This window comes from Salvia splendens, chromosome 4 (genome assembly GCF_004379255.2).
Source record: "Salvia splendens isolate huo1 chromosome 4, SspV2, whole genome shotgun sequence".
Taxonomy (NCBI): Eukaryota; Viridiplantae; Streptophyta; class Magnoliopsida; order Lamiales; family Lamiaceae; genus Salvia; species Salvia splendens.
Window position 1 is genome coordinate 30,012,114 of NC_056035.1, and position 23,775 is coordinate 30,035,888.

The 23,775-nt window shown below is 37.5% G+C and overlaps 3 protein-coding genes and 1 pseudogene across 3 annotated transcripts; 3 read left to right on the top strand and 1 right to left on the bottom strand.

Moving 5' to 3' along the window:
* The first annotated feature begins 6,422 nt into the window (after window positions 1-6,422).
* On the top strand, window positions 6,423-9,744 carry LOC121799394 (annotated as a pseudogene).
* A 3,280-nt stretch (window positions 9,745-13,024) lies between these two features.
* LOC121800943 (AFG1-like ATPase) lies at window positions 13,025-15,466 on the top strand. The gene is made up of 14 exons (XM_042200431.1): window positions 13,025-13,199; window positions 13,275-13,360; window positions 13,489-13,574; window positions 13,653-13,760; window positions 13,826-13,895; window positions 13,957-14,043; window positions 14,117-14,182; window positions 14,252-14,344; window positions 14,412-14,468; window positions 14,552-14,680; window positions 14,754-14,832; window positions 14,909-14,997; window positions 15,070-15,233; window positions 15,313-15,466. Exons 1-14 carry the CDS (start codon window positions 13,025-13,027, stop codon window positions 15,377-15,379), a joined length of 1,356 nt encoding a protein of 451 aa, XP_042056365.1. The 3' UTR covers window positions 15,380-15,466.
* Window positions 15,467-15,630: 164 nt separating this feature from the next.
* Window positions 15,631-18,739, bottom strand: LOC121799397 (5'-deoxynucleotidase HDDC2-like). Its single transcript, XM_042198759.1, has 8 exons — window positions 18,511-18,739; window positions 17,954-18,078; window positions 17,826-17,863; window positions 17,588-17,698; window positions 17,403-17,482; window positions 16,850-16,886; window positions 16,177-16,218; window positions 15,631-15,930 (listed from the first exon to the last, which is right to left on the bottom strand). Exons 1-8 carry the CDS (start codon window positions 18,691-18,693, stop codon window positions 15,863-15,865), a joined length of 684 nt encoding a protein of 227 aa, XP_042054693.1. The 5' UTR covers window positions 18,694-18,739; the 3' UTR covers window positions 15,631-15,862.
* Window positions 18,740-21,659: 2,920 nt separating this feature from the next.
* Window positions 21,660-23,306, top strand: LOC121799395 (UDP-glucuronate 4-epimerase 1-like). Its single transcript, XM_042198758.1, has 2 exons — window positions 21,660-22,269; window positions 22,331-23,306. The coding sequence occupies exons 1-2, from the start codon at window positions 21,776-21,778 to the stop codon at window positions 23,082-23,084; spliced, it is 1,248 nt and encodes a 415-aa protein (XP_042054692.1). The 5' UTR covers window positions 21,660-21,775; the 3' UTR covers window positions 23,085-23,306.
* Window positions 23,307-23,775: the final 469 nt, after the last annotated feature.

Genomic DNA, 23,775 nt, shown 5'->3' on the forward strand with positions numbered 1-23,775 from the left:
ATAATATTAGAAACTCGCTTTTAGTTTAAACAATTTACTATTAAGAAGTCTAATCTTATGAACTTGCTATTTCGTAGGATTATTGCTCCCACTAAGGTGGGTCGCGATAATATTAGAAACTGCTTCATATATAGACCAATTTATGGAGACCATATACAACACACTGTTGTAATTATCGCTTAGTCATTTTAAATATGGTTTTTGCATAATTATCACATAAGTAGATAAGGCAGATAATCCACTTAAAACAGATAATCACCAAATAAACAGATAAATCCATTTAATTCATGGTAATTAATCTCACTGGATAATTATTAGAATTAAATAATTAATCCCTTATCTTATCCAAAATAGGAATTTCGGATTTATTAAGATTTATCTTGGATAATGGTTATCCAAATTATTTAGGATTTATCTAGATAGAGTTGAATCTATCTAAATCCTCTTAGGATTATTCTAGATTTTACATGGATAAAATCAAATCATAAAATTCAAGATAATACTGACCTTGGATTATCATTATCTAAATTATACAAGGACATTTCAGGATAGAAATAAATCTCTCCAAATCCATAAGATAAAGATAAAATCCAATCATTCTAAGATTTAAGCAAATCTTAGATTATTTAGAATTAGAAACTAACATATCATATCAATTAGGATTTATTCTAGATAAAATTAATTTTATCAAAATCCAATTAGATAAAGGATTATCTTGTATTATCTTTATCCAAATTTATCTAGGATATTTTCTAAATAGAAATAAATCTATTTGTATCCATAAAATTAGGATAAACTAGAATTAATATTAATTTAATTCAACTAGGATTTAACTAGATAGAACTAAATCTATCTTAAATCTAAAAGATAATACAATATTGGATTAATAATTATTTAAATCTACTAAGATATATATTCTAGATAGATATAAATCTATCAATATCTATAAGATATAAATAAATTTAATTATCTAAATCTACTAGGATATTTTCTAAATAGAATTAAATCTATAAATATCCACAAGATAAAGATAACATATGGATTTTAATTATTCCAAATCTACTAAGATATATTTTCGATAGATAAAAATCTATCAATATCTACAAGATATAGATAAACATAATTAAAATTTATCTAAGTCTATCCAGGATTTATTCACATAGGGTTAAATCTATATAAATCCATAAGACAAAATAAAATTAATTATGATCCAAATTTACCTAGGATTTATCTAGACAGATGCAAACCTATACAAATCCATAAAATAAGGATAAAATCTAAATATAATTAATTATTTATCTAGTCTATCTATGATTTATTCACATAGAATTAATCTATATAAATCCATAAGACAAAATAAAAAAATTAATTATTATCATCCGAATTTAACTAGGATTTAACTAGATAGAATTTAATCTATCCAAATCCAGATGAATTCCAACTAATCCATAATTCAACTTAAATTAAATTTTAGATAATCCAATTAAAGATATACTAAAATCTTATTCTAAATCATATCTTGAACTATTTCCAAAATTGAATCCAAGGATTTGGAAACCCTAATCAATTTTGGAAAGTGAAGTCATGGGACGAGGCAATGCGACGTCGCACGGATGGGACCCGCGCGAGCATCGCGCATAAGACAAACCCTAATTTCGTGCACTATTGGGGATGCTCACGGAGGGACGCCGCTGCTGCCCAACGTCGATGCTGCTGCGTCGCCGTCGCTGCTCTCGCGTCGCCTCCGACAGCCCGCTTGGCACTGCAGCTTCGTTGTAGTCGCTGCCCCTGCCCCGCCGGACTCTCACTGACATCCGCAGCCGCTGCTGCTCGTCTCCACAGAGTCTGCCGGACAACGGTGCTGCTGCTGCGGCGGTTATCGCACGCCTTGCACTCGATTTGCGGTGCTCCCATGTTGCGAAGCGAATTGATTTCCCCACGAATTGATTACATATATATTGATTAATCATGTTCACACCAATTCAAAAGAGAATAAAAAACAATCAATTGTTTATTCAATCACCCAATGATCGCTCAATTGAGAAATCGTCACTCAATTCACGTGAGCATCAAGGAAACCATGTAATCATCGCATAAATCAAAACAAGTATTCAAGCAATTAAATAACATAAAATTAATCCACATAATCAGAGCGAAAAATTGGCTCTGATACCAATTGTTGGGGTTTGGTGCCCTTGCACAGCGGAAGACATGCATTCACAAATAAATCATACATATGGATCTATTTAACTGATTATGGGATTAATTGATTCACATGTTAAACATTGAATTGCATACAAGAACGCACAAAAATCATGCTTAAGGAATTAAAATCCTAATTCATGATATTCTACGGTTTAGGATTACTGATCTGATTCTCCAATGAATTGACAATTGCTTGCGCCTTCTCCACGTGATGTTCTTCGTACTCAACCACGAATCTTCTAATATGTATCCCGAACTCAGAATCTGACCTTTGGGTGGGCAAAGCTTGTCAGAATCGAAAAGGGCTTGATTAGAAAGGAGACAGAATACCAGTTCTATCAAAAACTGATTTTTTCGTCCACTCCCAGAGGGGAGCACGAAAATTCTTGGTTAATTAACGCTAAATCTCTCTTCTAATCTCCTTTCTAATCTCCTTTTATATTGAGTTATAATGGGCCAGATTAGGGATCCATGGAGGTTGGACTTGGGCCAAACCTGTTGGACTTTTACTAATTAAATTGAGCCTCAATTTAATACAAGTCCGACAGAATATTATTATCAGCCACTACAGTAAAATAATATTGACTACCCATCCAATCCCAAATTACGAGTAATCCGGGCTCTATATCTTTAATTTATTATTTCTCGTGTTTAAGATATAAATATCCATTAATTAATTTAAGTCGGCTATTTGACTTTAATTAATTAATATCTTTTTCCAAGATTTGTCTAGTTCAAAATCTTTATTTATTATTCTGGAATAAATTCCAACCGACCGGGTTTCTGAATAATAAAACCTTTTTCGAACACCTCTTGAGGATATTATCAAACTGGACACACCCAACACACGATTCATTACAATAACAATACTAGCACCTCTAGACATTGATCACCACTACCCAAGATACCAGGATTCTTGGATTGCGAAAAATCCGCACCATTTGATAAATCAAAGTAGTGCATAATCAATATCGTATGCTCAATGTTATGTCAACAATGATTAAGAAATAACAATCACCGAGACCTCGTCTTTCAGTGAATAGCAAGAAAGACTTATCTCAACTGTTAGATCCTTCAGTGCTATACCACACCAGTGTCGTTTATTTCCTAAGGTAAGGAAATATGCGGACTGACACTGCAACCTTTCACGATAGGTAGCCAAAGCCTATCTAGGTTATGAAATTCTATTTCTCATCTACAAAGAACTGACTGCGTCACCTTCTGTGAACGTCGTTCACGACCAGTCTACTATGTAGAAGAATTAGACTTGTTTGCTTCTTATACATTTAAATATTTGAGAAACATCTTATAAATGCACAAGCAAACACCAATGCTATAAAATTACTTCTTCTCGCCTTGGTTTAAAAGTGGATTGTAGAGTTTATTGTATACAAGCAATTTTATCCGTGCAACATGCTCGAAATATGTTTTTCAGTATACCAATCCTAACAGTTTTATAGTCTAAATTTTAACCCAATAAGTTTATTTGGCATGTGAGCCATATTGAATAGCTGAACTATATTCCATTTCCTAATAGTTAAAATATATTGAACTTTTATTATTTTGTAGATATAAAGATTTTAGAAAGCGATATAAAAACCATCATTTTATTAGTATACTACTACCATCTAATTTTTTGTATGCTTTCTGTATACACATTTGAAAACTTCACCCTACAAATGTGGGCATTACGTCAGTCAACCCTGTCTTTATATGCTCCCTCCGCCCTATTTAAGATATTCACATTCTTGAGTAACACGAATTTTAGGATAAATTGTTGGATGTAGTAGGTAGAGAGAAAAATATAGTTAAATATTTTAATAATGAGAAACAAAAGAAAATTTTATTTGAAAATATTTAAAGTAAGGGCACCCGCAATGGGGCGCCCGATGGCACGCCCTATGGCGTCCATCGTCCTCGGGCGCGGACGATGCCCCCATTGTGGGTGCCCGCCATCGTCCGTCCCCTTCGTCCGCGGCCGATCCATAGGGCGCGCCCATGGCGCGGATCATAGGCCATCGTCCGCGCCATCGGGCGACCTATTGCGGGATCGGCGGACGATGGTCGCGGACGATGACACGCGTTTTTTATGGCTATTTAAACCTCGTTTCTCATTCACTTGTTCGTACGAACATCTCACCTCTCTCATTTCGCTCATCTCTCACATTTCTACCTCTCTCAAACAACGACATAGCGGGTCGAACAACGACATTAACATCCTCAACTCATCCACCATCTTCACCGAGCAATGCAGTGGCAACGACCCGACCATCGAGTTCACTGCCAACATGCGCCAACACCACATGGGGTACTACTTGGCCGATGGCATATACCCACGGTGGCCTGTTTTTCTGAAGACGATCAGCTGCCCAATTGGTGAGAAGAGGGTTTTATTTACCCAAAAGCAGGAGTCGGCGCGGAAGGATGTCGAGCGGGCATTTGGTGTGCTCCAAGCACGGTGAGCAATTGTGAAAGGGCCGGCTCGTCTCTGGTTCAAGAAAGTCATCACCGATGTCATGTACGCGTGCATAATCATGCACAACATGATAGTCGAGCATGAGGGTGGGAGCATCACCGACTGGAACGATGATGACGGTGCATCTAGCTCGTCCAGCACGGCGACCGAGCCCCCCACTAGAGGATTACCGCCGGGCTTCAATGAGGTTCTAGCTAGCCAGGTCTCAATGCGCAACCAACAAGACCATGTTCAGCTCATGAACGACATGATTGAAGAAGTGTGGGCCCGTAACCGCCGTCGCTGAGTTTGTGTATTTTTTTAATTCGTATTGTAATGTATTAATTTCTATAACTGAAATGAAGTTTTTCCCCAATTTTGTGTGTTATTTAAATTTTCTATAAATGAAATGAAATGAAATGAAATGAAATGAAAATTCATAGGGCACGTCTTAGGGCGCCCCATTGCAGGTGGGGGGTAAGAGGATAAAACTGATGACGTGGCGCGTCATTGCTAATGGCCTAAGCCTCTTAAATGAGACCGAGGAAATACATGACTACATCACATCATCATTCTATTATGGTCATGTCCCTAGGGCACAAACACTCAATATCGATTCACAAAAGGATAATATATTATAAATTGCTAATTTTTGAAACAAATCTTACTATATGATTCAGTGACGGAGTAATACATATATATTCGGATTGAACCAAACGTTTAATAGTTTTCTCTTTCGACTTCCTCTCCTATTTATCAGATTCCAATTCAGCGTTGTTTTCAAGCTCTTAGTAATAATTTTTCTAGAAATCAAAACATAATTAACTCATAATTTATTATTTTACAAATGTCAAAAAATCCTATTTTTATTGCAAAAATTTTATCTTAAATTTACTGTTCCCTCCATTCAAAAAATTTTATCACTTATTTCTATTTACGTCTGTCACATTTTACTTTTACCATATTTAGTAATGAATTCAAAATTTCACTAATTCATCCTCACTCACATTTTATAAACTAATAATATTGAAATAAAAATAGATCCACATTCCATAAATTTTTTCAAAATTGAGAAAATTTTCCAACTGCCTAAATTTTTTGAAATATACAATAGACATGCTCCAACGCCTAAATATGGCTTGGTCCCTGCATGATAGACTCCAGCAGACATTTGTAGACGTAATTAAGCAAATATTGCTCTTTTTTTTTAAAAAAAATAACATTTTTAATTTATTCCCTATTCTATTCATTCTCTCTTTATTTTTTTTTATATTAGTTATAGGACTAGCTATACTTCATTAAATACTCCCTAAACTCCCCCGTCCCATTAAAGATGACCCACTTTCCTTTTTCATCCGTCCCAACTAAGATGACCCATTACTTAAAATGAAAACACCTTTATCTCTACTTTATTTCCCCTCTCTTATTTTACTCTCTCCACTCAACACACAAACTCAAGTTGCATAAAATCCCGTGCCGCCCAAGGAAGGGGTCATCTTCATTAGGACGGAGGGGTATTATCTATATTTTCTTAAATTTTATGTAAAAAATTAGTTGATTACAAGAGAAAGAAGAAGGGTCAGTAAAACAGAACAGCAAACCTGCTGCGGGCACTATTTTTTTTTTGCAGTAGGTAGGTGTGGTGTAGACAATTGTACAGACCCTTTTTTATCTCCTTGTTACCGTAAATCTCCTTTTGCACACATTCAAAAGGCAAGCAACTGGAGAAATAAAAAGATAAAGTGGTCTAAAAAGAGGAGGTACATAGTAAAAGACGCGTCATTGTAAAAAAATGCTTTTCAGAAAGCGAGAGAGAGAAAAGAAAGGTGCTCAAAAACTGTACATTTGTGAATCAAGTGTAGTAGTGGTTTGTTTCTTGCTCCCAATGATCACAACAATGCCTCTCCTTCCAAGCCACTGCCTCCTCCTCCTCTTCTCCCTTCCATTTTTCTTCACTCTCTGTGTCTCTTTTGAGCCCCGCAATCCAGAAGGTAAATTTCAACAGATTACAAAAGCTCCACTTCTTCTTAATCACAATATCTTGTTGTTTGTTTGTGGTGTATAGTTGAAGCTCTGACTGCTGTGAGAGAAGGCCTTGTTGATCCTCATGGAGCTCTCAGCAATTGGGATGAGAACTCTGTGGACCCTTGTAGCTGGTCTATGATAACTTGCAATTCTGATGCTCTTGTTACTGCCGTGTTGGTCTTCTTCCTTTTCCTTGATTCAGTTTTGTTGCTGTTAAAGATTGTATTTTTATTGCTGTTAAAGATTGTATTTTTACTGCTAATCTTGGTGGTTTATGTTCTGGGCAGTGGAGCTCCGAGTCAGGGCTTATCAGGGTCTTTGTCTTGGATGATTGCCAACCTTACAAACCTCAAGCAAATTTCAAGCACACACAAACTAAAGTTTGAATTTTGAAGGGACCATTCATGTTGAATTTTGCAATGCAGAATGTTGCAGAACAACAATATTTCTGGCCTTATTCCAAAAGAATAGGCTATCTCCCAAATCTCCAGACACTGGATCTCTCAAACAGCTATTTACATGGCCATATCCCTGAGTCTTTAGGCCTCTTGAACCACCTACAGTATATGTGGGTTCCCAATTGTTTTTGAATTTACTTCTTTTCTTGGCAAAATATTATCCCTCTGTTTGACTTTTAATGTACTGTCTGTTTGATGTGGTTTGTCTTGTAATGAATATAGAAGGTTGAACAACAATAGCTTGAGTGGGCCTGTTCCTCTGCCTTTGGCCAATCTCCCTCGTCTTACTTTCTTGTGAGTATCAATCTTGCCATATTCTCTGAGTTTTTCTCCTCATTTTTGTTCTGTTATGCTTATCTTAGTGCTGTGGGATTTGTTTTTCCACATGTGAATCATGGGATGTTCTGTCTTTTTCTTGAATATTTCAGGGATTTGTCCTTCAATAATCTTAGTGGACCTGTTCCTACTTTTCCAACCAAAACATTTAAGTAAGGATTCTCTCTACTGATTAATCACATTCACATATTATGACATTCATATCAGCTGCATTGAATGCTACAATTGTGTAAGACAAATGTTACTCTGCCACTCTCTGTGCCTTGTTTTGTGTGTGGGCATCCTTTGTTTTAGTATTTTTTTAGTCTCAATTCATCAAATGTTTTGTTGTTGCAGCATTCCTGGAAATCCTCTGATTTGTGGAAGCCACTCTAGTGAAAAATGCTCTGAATCCCTCCTGGCTAGCCCTCTTTCATTTGCCATCAATCCCACTTCTGGTAAACTTGATTATGCTCTCTTGTTCTCTGTTCGACGTCGTTTAAACTCAGATCAATTTGCTCATTCTGTGGCGATAAATCATGGAAATCCAAGACCAAGAAAATAGCTATTGCACTTGGAGTGAGCATTATATTTGTCTCCATTTTAGTCTTAGTATTAGGCTTTCTACTCCACAAACGAACCGAGAAGAAGAAGCGGTCGGTTCTAAACATTACAGGTATGTGATTACTATGCCCATAACACGATTCCTCGTTTTGTAGTTTTCGTAACTGTGTATCGTTATTTCAATACTGTAGATGTTCAAGAAGAGGACCTTATAAGACTAGGGAACCTCAAGAGCTTCTCCATCACAAAGATACGACGTGCCACAAATAACTTTAGCTCCAAAAACATACTTGGTGCTGGGGGATTTGGCAATGTTTACCGCAGTAAATTGGAAGATGGAATGCTGGTTGCAGTGAAGCGACTAAAGGATCTGACAGGAACTACCGGGATATCACAGTTTAGAACGGAGCTTGAGATGATCAGCCTTGCGGTTCACTGGAACTTACTTCGCTTATTTGGATGCTGTGCCACCCAAAATGAGAGGCTTCTTGTGTACCCTTACATGTCTAATGGCAGCGTCGCGTCAAGGCTTAGAGGTAGCTTCAGTTCCTCTTTTTTGGAGACTGCTAATTAGCTTATTCTTCAGAATGTGCTTAAGATTCCAACTTTGAGTTGTACAAGAAGTAATTGCTAGTCTTAAATTCAAATGCATAATGTTTTAGTAGTCTGTTTAAATTGTTAGCTGATAAAACATGTCTGCCATTTTATGTTGTTACAAGGGAAACTGGGGCTCGACTGGAACACGAGGAAGAGGATTGCGATCAGGGCTTCAAGGGGTTTACTGTATCTGCACGAGCAATGTGATCCGAAGATAATCCACCAAGATGTCAAGGCTGCGAATATCTTGCTGGACGACTACTGTGAGGCGGTTGTGGGAGACTTTGGGCTTGCAAAGCTTCTCGATCACGGTGAATCTCATGTCACCACAGCTGTCCGTGGCACTGTAGGCCACATCGCGCCAGAATACCTCTCCACCGGCCAGTCATCAGACAAGACCGATGTGTTTGGATTCGGGATCCTCCTGCTTGAGCTGATAACGGGAATGCGAGCCCTCGAGTTTGGGAAAACCGTGAGCCAGAAAGGAGCCATGCTAGAATGGGTAATGTGTGTTTGTTTGATCACTAAGTGGACTAGAACTAATACAAGATTTGACCTTTTAGGTGAAGAAGGTCCAGCAAAGAGAAGAAAGTTGAGTTATTGGTGGACAAAGAGCTTGGGATGAAGTATGACAGGATTGAGGTGGGGGAGATGCTGCAAGTGGCTCTGCTATGCACTCAGTACCTACCCGCCCACCGGCCTAAAATGGCTGACGTTGTGAAGGATGCTCGAGGGTGACGGCCTGGCTGAAAAATGGGCGGCATCGCATAACTACATTGACAGTAGCACCACTTCAAAGGGCAAGGTGCATGGTTGTGATGAGTTGAGCATGTTTGGGATGGAGAAGAGCATAGATGATGGTTGTGATGCCAATTGCATTGAACTTTCTGGTCCAAGGTAATTAGAAAAAAGAGAAGCTTTGGATTGGGAAAGAGAGTTTAAGTAGGCCATGCCACACCACTTCATTTGTACTTCTATTCTTATGATGTAGTACATATCTAAAAATCATGTCTTTTTATTTAGGATTGTGATTTTTTTGGTCCTTGTAATATGTTGATGTAATATTTTGTGGATAGTACATGATTCCGAATTCATGAATGTATAATTAAGGAGAAAGCTATAAAATGGAGAGTCCATTCATTGAAAAGCAAGCTAATAATCGTCAATAACCCAGAGAGATCATGGGAAAGAAATGCAACACAAAATATAGCCATAGTTTCTCCATCAATGCATGCAAGGAAAAGCTCAATTTTACTTTTTAGTTTTCACTAAACCCTACTGTTAAATGCTCTCTCAGTGGTGACTAGGAGTTTTATTTTTCCATTTTGGTCCATCACTGAATATGAGTTCCGGTTAATTTTTACTACAAATGATAATCGATCTCACATTCTACTAACTCATTTTACACACATTTCATAGTATAAAATTAATGTATTGAGACCTTTATTTCACTAACTTTTCTACCTAATTTCTTAATGAAACCCCTAAGAGCATCCCCAACGGTGGTGGAATGCTGCTCGTCCGTCCTTGCCGCTGGCAAGGACGCGCTCCGCCGCCGCTGCGCTCTTGCCGCTGGCACGGACGTGCTCTTAGCTAAGAGCACGGCCGTGCCAGCGGCAAGAGCACAAGGCGTCGACGTGGCATGCTCTGATTGGCCCGTTGATTTATCATTTTTTATTATTTTTTTTTAAAAAAATCGAAAAAATCTGAAAATTTCAAAATTAATTAAAAAAATATTGTCTCACTTCCTAATAAAATATATCCATTTTTTCACACTTTTAATTTTTTTTCCATCATTTTTACCCCAAAATTCATACTTTCATCTATAAATACTCTCATTTCAAACACAAAAAATGGCACTATACTAAACAACTCTCTCAATCTCAATTTTTAGGATTTTAATTATGTAATTTTTAATTTTTAGGAGTTTAATTATGTAATTTTTAATTTTTAGGATTTTAATTATGTCTTTTTTATTTTATTTGTAATTTGTATTATTTATTGTGGTTTTTTAATGAATTTTAATATTATGGAAATGTTATTGTTTAATTGAATTTTAAATTGAATTGTGCTCGTCCTTGCGGAAGAGCACAGCTGTGGGTGTTGTGCTCTTGCCAGAGAGCAGGCAGAAAAAGTGGGGCCGGGCCCACAACCGTGCCGCTGGCAAGAGCACGGTTGTGGATGCTCTAATAGTGGACGAAAGGAGTAATATGCAAGTATACATGTTATTTTAATACTCCCTCCGTCTGGCATTAGAGTTCCGTTTGAGTTCGACGCGTGTTTTAAGAAATATAAAGAAGGTGGATAGAAAAATGATAGTGAAATGTGAGACTCATATGTGAGGGGAATGTATGGTCATCATTCATAATAAAAGTAAATTGGAACTCTTAATTATGGATAGACTAAAATGGTAAATCAGTACTTCTAATAATATACTAAGGAAGTACTATAGATAAAGGTAAGTTAACATTACTAGATCACATGAACTAATGTTTAATTCTAAGTAATATACTAAGGAAGTACTATAGATAAAGGTAAGTTAACATTACTAGATCACATGAACTAATGTTTAATTCTAAGTATTGAAATATGGCCGTCAATTGCTATCTTAAACACTGGGGTTTAAAATAATTTATTGAACTAGTAGTAATAAATTGAAAAGCAAAGTAACAATAAATTATATACTAGCTTGAGAATAAACTAGGGAATATTGAATACTGATTCAATCAATTACTATTTTGATATTTACTTGTTCGATCAAATTTAAAATGGCACGGTTTTAAAACATGATTGATAAAAAGTGATTGAAATATTGTTAGTAAATAGAAAAAAATTTTGACTAAAATTTGGTCTAATTTTATAGAACGAACTAAAATGATAAATTTAGACTTTTTTATAAAAAATAAAGGGAGTAATTTTTAGTGAGTCAGAGAACTACTAAGACCGTCATATATTCTAGATCTCCTTCCGGACAATCTATTATTATTGATCACTTTGAAGTGTCGGTAAAAACACATTTGTTATAATTGTGTATTAACACTCCATCCATGTCTAGTTAGTTGGATACCACTATTTAATTTAGTTTATTTTTTAAAAATATAACGAAAAATGAATGAAAAACTATTTTAAAATATAAATAAAATGAATTAATAGAATGCACTATGATCTATTTATTAAAATAATAAAAATGAAATATAATATTTAATAAAATATACCAAAATGACAAGATTTTGGAGACCTAAAATAAAACTCAACAAATTTTATGATTTGGTATTTTGATATAATTGAGGATATTATTCTCTTTTTAAAGTGAGAGAATAGTGACTGCGTCATGGGTTAATGGGGCCCATGGCCCATATTGTGGCCCATTTCCCGTCTGATAACGACGTTTAACTGATAAGATTCAACATTCTTTACGATTCCAACACGTATTGCCGTTTATCATAAAACTCCCAATTTATGACCAAATTACCCCTGCATCAGCAATTATTTTCAAGACGAATTAGTAATATTTTAACATATTATTGCTGTAGTTATCATTTTTAAAGACGTTGCATATTCTATACTTCCATTAACCAATGAGCCGCTATTTTCATTATAATTTTATTTATTTATTTATGGGCTATTTTGTAAATGGACGTTGTTGATGAAGGTGACATCAAACCAAGTCAAAATGAATATTAATTGAATATACACGCATCACTCAACCACTTCACCACTTCACGAGGAGAAAAAAATACTATTAAAGAAGGCTATCAAATATGCAATGATGACACAATGTCACATAATTAAACCTATTAACAAAAGATAAGATGAAACATTAGTATTAAAAAATAATTGAGTCCCATCTTCCAATTGTTCAGCTCCTGAGATATAGGGGAATTATATAATTTCTCAAGTCCTCTTTTTTTTCACTTTTTAAGCACTTCTATTGATTCATTTTTTAGGAGAATTACTCACCATTATTCATAAAAGCATCACATATGGATTATAATTATGTCATGCATGTGCATGCATCTGAGTAAATAGTAATAATCCACACACACTTTCATAAATTTGCATGAAGCAACAAGAGAGCATTTCACCTCTAGGGGTTTTGTACTTTCATCAATCAGGTACTATTATTTTTCTCAAGATTTTGAATTTTGTTCAAGATTTAGTGCATAATCATGCCACTTTTTTCTCTAGATGAAATTGTCAATATAAAAAAATGCAAGATTATGTATATACTAATTTAAAACAAAAATTTGGTTCATGGGAAATTGGAAAGCAATAACCAACTTGATGGAGTATTATTTTACATGATTGAATTTTTTATATGATTTGATACTCATTCATTGATCTTCTTCACTGCAGTTTCCTTCCCACATAAAAAACTAGTGAATTTTGAGTTTTGCATCATAAAATGAGAAAAATCATTTGGGCTGCGAGGCATTTGAGGCCAGCTCTTTGGAAGGGAAACTTTGGATCAACAAAAAGATTCGATTTTTACTCTGTATACATAAATCAAAGGGTTTGTGAATGTAAACATCCATTATATGTGCTGTCTCGAGCTCTTTCTGCTAATGCTGTAACTGGAGGTTGTATTCATGATTTTATTGTTTGTGCTTTTTTCTCATAAAAAGATTGAATTTTTATTTTCTTGGACAAATTAGTGGTGGAACTTAGTAGAGATGGACCTCTCATGGAATACGGTCGAAGAATCGCTGCCGGTGAGCTTTTAGATGGAGATGCTTCACAGGTATGTTAATACTAGTGATTAATTTTGGTTCAAGATTGTAAATTTGAGATTAGTGTATGTGTTTAAATGCAGAGTGCTCTGTTTAGAAGTAGAGGACTTAATAGGAAAAGACTTGATTTTGCAGCTAGATACTTCAACGGCTATATGATGATCTCGTTGCAAACGCAGGAGCTTCCCGGTTGGATGCTTACGCCGCTTCTCAGAGAGCTGCGAGGTAGACTGTTAATAAGTGTTCATGATCACCATCACATGGATTCATGGCTGATTGTTTATTGTTACTTGTATGTTGTAGCATACGTTGGTGGTACTCGCCCAGTTTCGCGCCTGTGAGAGGACTCTATCTCTACGGAGGAGTGGGAACTGGCAAGACTATGCTGATGGACTTGTTCTATCATCAACTGTAAGGATGTTTTTTTTATTTCCTGATTAGGTGAAGGTATGATTTTCTTTGTTGCATCTCCGTAGGCCACGCAGCTGGAGGAAGCGGAGGATCCATTTCCAAGACTTCATGCTAAACGTTCATGCCCGTTTGCAGGTATTTACATGTGATGTTCCCTAGTTGCGTTTCTTGCTACTTATTGGCACTTCGTTCGCAGAAGCATAGAGGAGTTGCAGATCCTCTAGAAATCTTAGGTGGGGAGATCTCAAACGAGTCGATCTTGTTATGCCTCGATGAGTTCATGGTGCGAGATGATCTTGTTGAGCACGTTGCACGCTTATAGCCTAGTGGCTTTGGCCTTACTATTCTCTATACAGGTGAGTGATGTAGCTGATGCACTCATCCTAAATCGTCTCTTCACACATTTGTTCAACAACGACGTTGTAAGTGCTTCCAACGTCTCTAGGCCTAACCCTTGTCTATATAAGTGATCAACTAAGCACCCTTTTCAGGTTCTGGTTGCTACTTCGAATCGAGCTCCAGATAAGCTCTACGAAGGAGGGCTGCAGAGGGACCTGTTCCTCCCATTCATTGCCACTCTCAAGGTGCATAAATTGTCTCATTCACTCCTAAAAAAAGTGTATTTGATTTCTAAGAATCTGTTTGATGCAGGAGAGATGTGTAGTTCATCAGATTGGTTCGTATCTGGACTACCGCAAAATGACATCGGTACATTTAGCATATCTTATGGCTAGTAATTTTTCCATACAAAATATATTTCGATGCTCATTGATATAAATTGGTTTATGCAGGCAGAGGAAGGCTTCTACTTTGTCGGAAAACATGTGTCGAACGTTGTTGAACAGAAATTCAGAGAGTTGATAGGCGAAAAGGTGGCTGCTCCGGACGAGGTTGAAGTGGTTATGGGCAGAAAACTGCAGGTGGATCTTGCAAAGCAGCCTACATATGTTGTTATGGTTGTTGCTTATAATGGTGTGGTTTTAAACTTGTTAGGTTCCTTTGGGAGCCAACGGCTGCGCCTACTTCCCTTTCGACCACCTCCTCGGAGCTGCAGACTATTTTGGGTTATTCAGTAAGCCGTTTCTTCTTCAAGATTTCCAGTTTATATACGAACTCTTGTAACAATTCGAATGAACCATTTTTCACAGAGAAATTTCATACGTTGGCTGTGGAAGGCGTTCCGATATTCGGGCCTGCCAACAGGACTGCAGCGTACCGCTTTGTGACTCTAATTGATGTCAGTTCTTCACTCATGTAAATCATTTTGCAGGTTTATATTAGGTTACATGATTTTTTTTTGTGTTTATAGGTGATGTATGAGAATCGAGCTAGATTATTGTGCAGTGCAGAAGGTAGTCCGATGGAACTATTTGAGAAGGTTGTGACGATATCCGATGCTGCTACCACACGCGGCCTTTCTGAGGTGTGCGTGGACGACGACTTAGGCTTCGCCAAAGATCGCACCATTAGTAGGTCAGATTTGGAAGATCGGTTTATCTTGTTTTCGATGATTTCAAACAAGACTTGTGTCGTTGTTTATTGATTGAAATAGGTTGACAGAGATGAACAGCAGAGAGTATTTGGAGCAGCATCACCATCTCCATCCAAACTGCAATTAGCTCATTTATCTTCAACTCCATAAATTGATGTCTCAATTTACTGTTGGCATCAAATCATAGGCTTTGCTATTTGTGACGATACAACTACTCACTCCGTCCACAAAAAAAAGTCTCATTTCCCAAATGAAACTTTAGATTGGAGATCCGAGTCATTGCGGGTGTAGATAAAGAACCATTATAGATCCTCTTTTGAAAAAATTCACCAATTCGTAGAACCAAAATGAAGATAAAGAAGATGTCATTCTGCAAGATGATAAAAGCATCATGGCCGATATTTATTTATCCTTATCAGAGAACAAAGAAGGAAGTTCTAAAAATGATTCCCAGCTATTATTTATGATCCAAATCTGCATATATTCTACAAACTCAAATCCTAAAATCACTGGTAGTTTGGAAGTGAAAAGCTCACGACTCCGCCTACACAGAAAGAAGTGGCCTCGAGATGGGAATGGCATTAGATGAACGATGTTATAAGCTAAGTTGTTAGTGTTTTTTCCTCCTTGATGCTATTTCCAGAGCCCATGCTTTTCCCAGATCTGTTTGGAACTTCCCTGTAGAAAGAAATGTTACAAGAAAGAGCACTTAGCCATTGTGAGTTATGTCCATAGAAATGGCTGGTCTATAAATGACCGAAACTGTTTTGGTCCATTACATATGTCATTATGTAGATATATAGTACTTTGTTTACTTTGATCCAAGAACAATGTCCGTGGATGCACCAATGCGGAGAATTTTTTAATTGAGAATGAATGATACAGCTATTTTTGACAAAAAGAAATATGGGAATGAGGGTGAACCTGCAGTTGATTCAAAGAACTCTTCCAAATCCTTCCCCTGCTCTGCATATAAGAAAATATTCCAGTTTTGTAAGTTTTTCTGATAACAATACATAAATTGGACAACTATATAATTGGATGCAGATACATGGGCAAAAATAAGGCAAAGCACAAGACTATTAGCTAATTATTTATGAGGGCATGTTGATTGTGAATAGAGCTCAGGGTAGATATGTCTCCAGCTTCCATGATTTATTTGACACGCAAGGAGATTGAAAGTAGAACGGTGTTGGGAAGTCATGGCGCTTGACGAAGACACACTGTACACTGATTAAAATCAAACAGCTAAATATCCTAAAAAAATGATACTCCCTCCATCCATAAAAATATGGACACTTTCCATTTTGGTCCGTCACATAAAAATATCCCCCTCTTACTTTACCAATTGTGCATTAATTCCTGTGCCATCCCAAATGTCCTTATTTTTATGGGACAGAAGGAGTGCATTATGAAGGAAGTATGGCCAACAATGAGTTGTAGCAGGCATTGTCATGTATGAAATCTCAGAAATTAGCATGTCGTACTCTAATTGAGATAGGACATGCAACAATTCTAAGACAAGCTATATTAAGATCCCATAATCATGAACTTCATGTCAGAAAAATACTTGAATTACTATGGTTAGATGAATTACCAGTTTCATACTCTAGAGCTTGCAGTATCATCTCCACCTGCGAGAATGTCCAAATTTGAGATGATTGAAAAAACATAGAAATAAGAAGATAAGCAAGTACTTGCTAAAATTAACACTGATTTCTCCCTCCTTCCCAGTCAAAGCAGACAAAGCGAAGTATTCCACAAGATTTTTGCAGTGTTGTGTAGTGTGTTAAGTGGAGAGAGAATAAAGTAGAGAGAGTGTCTCCATTTTTAGAAATGTGTCACTTTGAATGGGACATCCTAAAAAGTAAAATGTGTCATTTTAATGTCCAATGGACCCTGCACTCAATGATTGTCGGGATCAAAGTTTTGTGTTAAGCTTTTGATACATCACTTCAGAAATAATTAGCTATTTACTTTACTGATAGATGTGGTAATATTAGTCACAGAAAAGCACCCACTTCGACCACTATTTACTTGTTATAAACACACTGTGGAATTCTGAACTGAACCTTGAGTAAATAACACCATATTGAGGAAATTTCCCATTTCACATAACATAAGAGTCAAGAGACCCGTATGCATATTACCTTGTCAAAGTCTTTCACAACTTTAGCTTCCATAGAAGAATTCTGTTCATACTCCATCCATAATTCCTTAATCTCCTGAGCTGCAGCAAACATATTACAGTCAGCATACTGGTATAAGAGCATGCTAATATCACATATATTAAGTTCAAATAGAACAACAATGGTTGACTAAATTTTCTTCTTACCTCTTTCACCTCCTCCAAGTAGTTCACACATTTTCTGCAATGCTTCTTGCTCGCGTCGGCTCTTTTCTTCCTTTGGAACCCCGTCGGAAGGAGTGATATCACCAACTATAGCTATACACCGGAATCAAACATGAAATCTTGCAGTTGATCAGAAACATGCTAAAAAGAGATTTAGATCATCCCACAATACAAAGCAATGTTTGTTAGCCAATCCTTAAAAAGTGTATTTGCTCCTCACCTTCAGCAATGTCGTGCACAATAGCCATTTTTATACACCTGACATTCATGAGGTAACTGGTGTAAAAAATCTAAAACGCGACATACATAATAAAACATATAAGTGAAATTGTAAACAAAAAGGCTCACTTCTCACGGTTGACGCTAGGATTGTCAGAAGCTATAAGAGCCATTAATCCCATCCGATACATGTGATCAGCTATCGACTCTGGTTCCTGAACCCCCCTTTTTATCCATCCTGCTCGCTTCGTCGTCTGGTACGATCACAAAAGAAGATCATATTTACGCTAATAGATCCAGTTATGCAAATTTAGGTGATAAAATGATGCATATAGCAACATATCCATGTAATAAGTAACTCTTCTCTAATCCCTGTGTATCTCCTTCAGCCTTCATGTTTTGACTAATGAAATTCCAACGATCTACTTCCGTTCTAATCAAATTGAAATCACATTGCAATCTATTTCATTGTTGATTATAAATAGCAGATCTATGCGCTAATCTATATAGAGCAGCAGCCTTTCCAGCACGGCCAGATCACAATAGATGTATGCATTCTAATCTACAATGCTTTGACATAGCGAACGAAGGCAATAGTTTCGACAATTCTAACTTTGGCTGCCAATTACATACAATTGATTTACAAACTTGAGTACGCATTGATTTAGGAATTCAGAAACGGATACCTTGAGACTGTGACAAAGAGTGAGAAAATCGATGGCGGCGGAAGGGGAAGGGGAAGACGACGAAGAAGAAGGTTGAGCCGCCATACGCGAAGACCTTGAAGCGGCGGAACAAAGAGGAGCGAAGCGGAGGTGAGTAGCAGGGATAGAGGATGATAGAATGAATTTGCATATCACTCTACTCATTTTTCTTTCCTTTTTTTTTCTTCGATTGTGCCTAATTTCTGTTTCAGGAAATATGAAGCAAATTTTTTATATTTAAATTGAATATTTCTTAATATATCATCAAAAAAAGTGCAAAGTTGCAAACCAAATTTAATGATAAATTGTTGGTTTGCCAGTGGTTCTAAATTATAGGAAATGAAATTAATATATTTACAAAAAATTCCTGCAAAATATATAATCGTAAGTATTTTGATTGCCTGCCCGTTATTCGTGTGGAGCCAACAATATGGGCCTCCAGAATTTCATAAGTGGGCTGGCCCGAATACAAGCTTCAACACTCCCATTTAACCATTTTAGTTTAGGTAATTTACTTTTCTCTCTTTATTATCTGGGTTATACTATTATTACTTTATTTATTTATTTTCTTCCTCTGATATTTTATCAATTACGTCAGAACTTATATGCTCATATTATCTACAAATGAGCCTAGTTTTCATGGACCATCAAAATATAAAGTAATATGCGTCCACGGTGAGTAAAGTGTATTCCTTTTTAGGCCGTCTCTGTATAAGTGACATATTTTCTTTTATGACAAAAAAACTTTTCTATCTATTTTTTACTTTATCATCTCTTCTACTTTATTTCTCTACTTTTTTCTCACTCTTATTTTATTCCCTCTTCGTCTAACCGCTAAACACCCCTAACAAAAAACTTGTGCCCACAAGAAATTTGGCATATGTAATGTAACGAAGGGAGTACTGAATTTTTTTCTTTTCCATTGTACTCTCCGGTCCATAGTAGTAGAGTCTTTTTGCAATTTGTTAAATAGTAGTTGAGTTATTTTCCTTTTTAGTAAAAGTCAACATATTTATTTTCACTTACTTTACTCTCTCTTATTATATTCTTTCTTTATTTCTCTACATTTTAATCATATATTCACTTAACTCACTTAACACAATCTTTTCTTAAACCGTGTGGCGAAAAGAAACGTTTCTACCATCGTGGAACGGATGGAGTATATAATAATAATAATAATAATAAATTAATTTTATTATACTATACCAATGTTTTATTAAATTTTGATAATAAAAAAGAATATTTAATAATTTATTATAAATTTACAATTTATCTTTTTTATTTAAAAAGAATGAAAAGTAAACTGTACAAATACAAAGTTACCAAATCCATCAAACCTCACAGTTGATGTGTCCCTCCAAAATGGGCAAATCCCGAGTGTCCACTCGTTGCATAATTAAACGAAAAGTATAGTAGCAAAACAGTTTCCACCAATGTTTTAAAAACCGGCCGGCAAGCGAACCGGCGACGTTACTGGTTCACGGTTCAACCGGTCCAACCGGTCGAACCACCGGTCTAACCGTTTTACTGTTGCAAATATATATAAAAATATATTAAATTTAGTAAATGATTTACAATTAATAATATATCACAAAACATTAAACCTTATAGACAATTAGTGATGTATAAATATGAATAATATTAAAATTTAGTAAATATATTCAGATATATATATTTAATATTAGTTAGTCTAGATAAAAAATTTAATATTTCATGTATTAAAATAGATAATGTTTATATTAATTTAAGAAAATTTATTTCGTAAAATAATATATAATTAAATACGAATTAAGTACTTATTAATTAGTTTAGATAAGATTATTCATTAATGTCAGGGTATATAAATTAAGTATGTAATATAAAAAATTTATTTATAGTAAATAATGAATCATATATGGTACTAATAATAATATAGGTGGTAAGTAGAGCATCATTAAAATATAAAGGATGATAATTATATATATTATAATTAACAATTATATTAAAGAATAATGAAATTAAAATGAATTATTAGTTTTTGTAGATAAAATTAATGGTTAATGTATAAAAATATTTAATGTTCAAATTGTTCAATGAGCCCATGTGGTGGAGTGGTATAGGTCTTCTTAACTAGAACAGAGGTCATGAGTTCAACCTCTACCAACAACAAATTTTAAAAAATTTTGAAAAAAAAATTGAAAACCGGTTTCCGGTTCACGGTCCGACTGGCCGGTTCCATCGGTTCACGGCGGTTCAATGCAGTGATGGTTTAAAGGGGTGAACCGGACCGGACTACCTAACGGTTCACGGTCCGACCGGTCGAACCGGACTACCTCTACCAACAACAAATTTTAAAAAATTTTGAAAAAAAAATTGAAAACCGGTTTCCGGTTCATGGTCCGACTGGCCGGTTCCACCGGTTCACGGCGGTTCAATGCAGTGATGGTTTAAAGGGGTGAACCGGACCGGACTACCTAACGGTTCACGGTCCGACCGGTCGAACCGGACTACCTCTACCAACAACAAATTTTAAAAAATTTTGAAAAAAAAATTGAAAACCGGTTTCCGGTTCACGGTCCGACTGGCCGGTTCCACCGGTTCACGGCGGTTCAATGCAGTGATGGTTTAAAGGGGTGAACCGGACCGGACTACCTAACGGTTCACGGTCCGACCGGTCGAATCGGACTACCTCTACCAACAACAAATTTTAAAAAATTTTGAAAAAAAAATTGAAAACCGGTTTCCGGTTCACGGTCCGACTGGCCGGTTCCACCGGTTCACGGCGGTTCAATGCAGTGATGGTTTAAAGGGGTGAACCGGACCGGACTACCTAACGGTTCACGGTCCGACCGGTCGAACCGGACTACCTCTACCAACAACAAATTTTAAAAAATTTTGAAAAAAAAATTGAAAACCGGTTTCCAGTTCACGGTCCGACTGGCCGGTTCCACCGGTTCATGGCGGTTCAATGCAGTGATGGTTTAAAGGGGTGAACCGGACCGGACTACCTAACGGTTCACGGTCCGACCGGTCGAACCGGCCAGTCCGGTCCGATTTTTAAAACATTGGATTTTCCACCCTGTTCACGCGTCTTCATTTGTGGTCTCCCACTATATATTCCCCATTCCCCCCTCTTTCCCAATCTGTCTTGCATCTGTTTTCCCCATTTGGATTTTGGATCTCTCCTTCTCTCTCAATCACCATTTCCAGAGAGAGAGAAGAGACCTCCAATCCAAATCCAACCTTGTTTCTGATTTGTCCCTCCCAAATGCCGATGGAGGAGCTCTTCCTCCCCTCCACCCCGGGCAAATTCAAAGACAAATCCCACCGCCATTTCCACCGCTGCCCCTCCTCCCCCTGCACCTTATTCCTCTGGGCCCTCCTCCTCCTCGCCCTCACCGCCGCCTACCTCACCTTCCAACCCTCCGCCGCCACCTACTTCACCCACTGGGAGCACCACGTCCTCTCCTCCGCCCAGATCCGCCGCCCCCACGGCTTCTCCGTCCTCGTCACAGGCGCCGCCGGCTTCGTCGGCTCCCACGTCTCCCTCGCCCTCAAAAAACGCGGCGACGGCGTCGTCGGCCTCGACAACTTCAACCACTACTACGACCCCGCCCTCAAATCCGCCCGCCGCGACCTCCTCTCCTCCCACCACATCTTCATCGTCGACGCCGACGTCAACGACGCCAAATTGCTCGCCAAGCTCTTCGACATCGCCAAATTCTCCCACGTCATGCACCTCGCCGCCCAGGCCGGCGTCAGGTACCGTTACCATACCTCAAATCTAATTACCACAAATCTCTGTAATCAATTATAATATCAGGTACGCCATGGAGAATCCCCACTCGTACATCCACAGCAACATAGCCGGCCTCGTCACGCTTCTAGAAGCTTCCAAGTCCGCGCACCCCCAGCCGTCCGTGGTGTGGGCCAGCTCCAGCTCCGTCTACGGCCTCAACGAGAAAGCGCCCTTCTCCGAATCCGACCGGACCGACAGACCGGCCTCCCTCTACGCGGCCACAAAAAAGGCCGGAGAGGAAATCACACACACATACAACCACATCTACGGCCTCTCAATAACCGGCTTACGCTTCTTCACCGTGTACGGCCCCTGGGGCCGCCCCGACATGGCCTACTTCTCCTTCACCCGCAACATCCTCCAAGGCAAGCCGATCACCGTCTACCGCGGCAAAAACCACGCCGATTTGGCAAGGGATTTCACCTACATCGACGACATTGTGAAGGGGTGCGTCGGGTCGTTAGACACGGCGAAGAAGAGCACCGGGTCGGGCGGGAAGAAGCGGGGGCCGGCGCAGTTCAGGATATTCAACCTCGGCAACACGTCCCCCGTCACGGTGCCGATGATGGTGGGGATATTAGAAAAGCATTTGAAGATTAAGGCGAAGAAGAATGTGCTCGACATGCCTGGAAACGGCGACGTTCCGTTCACGCACGCGAATATAAGCTACGCGCACAACGAGTTCGGGTACAACCCGACGACTGATCTGCAAACGGGTTTGAAGAAGTTCGTGAAATGGTATTTATCGTATTATGGTTACAATCACGGCAGCTCGTGAACTGAAAGGATTTTTTTTTGATAAATGGAAGGAAGTAGAGAAAAACATGGGAAAGGGGTTAAAGGAAGGTAAATACATTCTTTTCTTATCGTCTTCTTTTTGAGGAATTGTGTATGTGTTTTCTTTTTATGTGAAAACCTCATGTGGTTTTCATCAAGTTTGTCGCCATCGCTGTTATTTTTAAATTACAGCATTTTGAGTGGAAAAGAATGTTAATGTGCAGTTGCTGTCGATGTTTTTAAGCCATCCACGATGCTGTCACTATACCGTCCCTTGCATTACTATTCGCAGGCCTAACTGTACTTTTTTACTCTATCCCTTAACTAAGGGACGGAACTTGCAACCCTCCGTCCCTTAAATTACTATTCATTCAATTTCATTTTTTTTATTTTTTTCCAACAAATTTCATTAATAAAAAACACATTTCATTAAAAATAAAATAACATTACAACATAAAATTTGTAAAATTTTTAAAAAAACATAATTAAAAATCCTAAAAAAATTACATAATACATAATTTAATTTCCTCTGCCAAAGTTCGCCCAAATGTGCTCCATTAGATCATCTTGGAGTTGAGCTAAGGAGGAAGAGTCACGTTTCCTTGCCCGAATAGATAACCGTTCTTGTATAGACGGATGCACTCCACTTCGAGGCGGACTACTGGCGATTGAAATTCCGGGGGCTTCGGGGT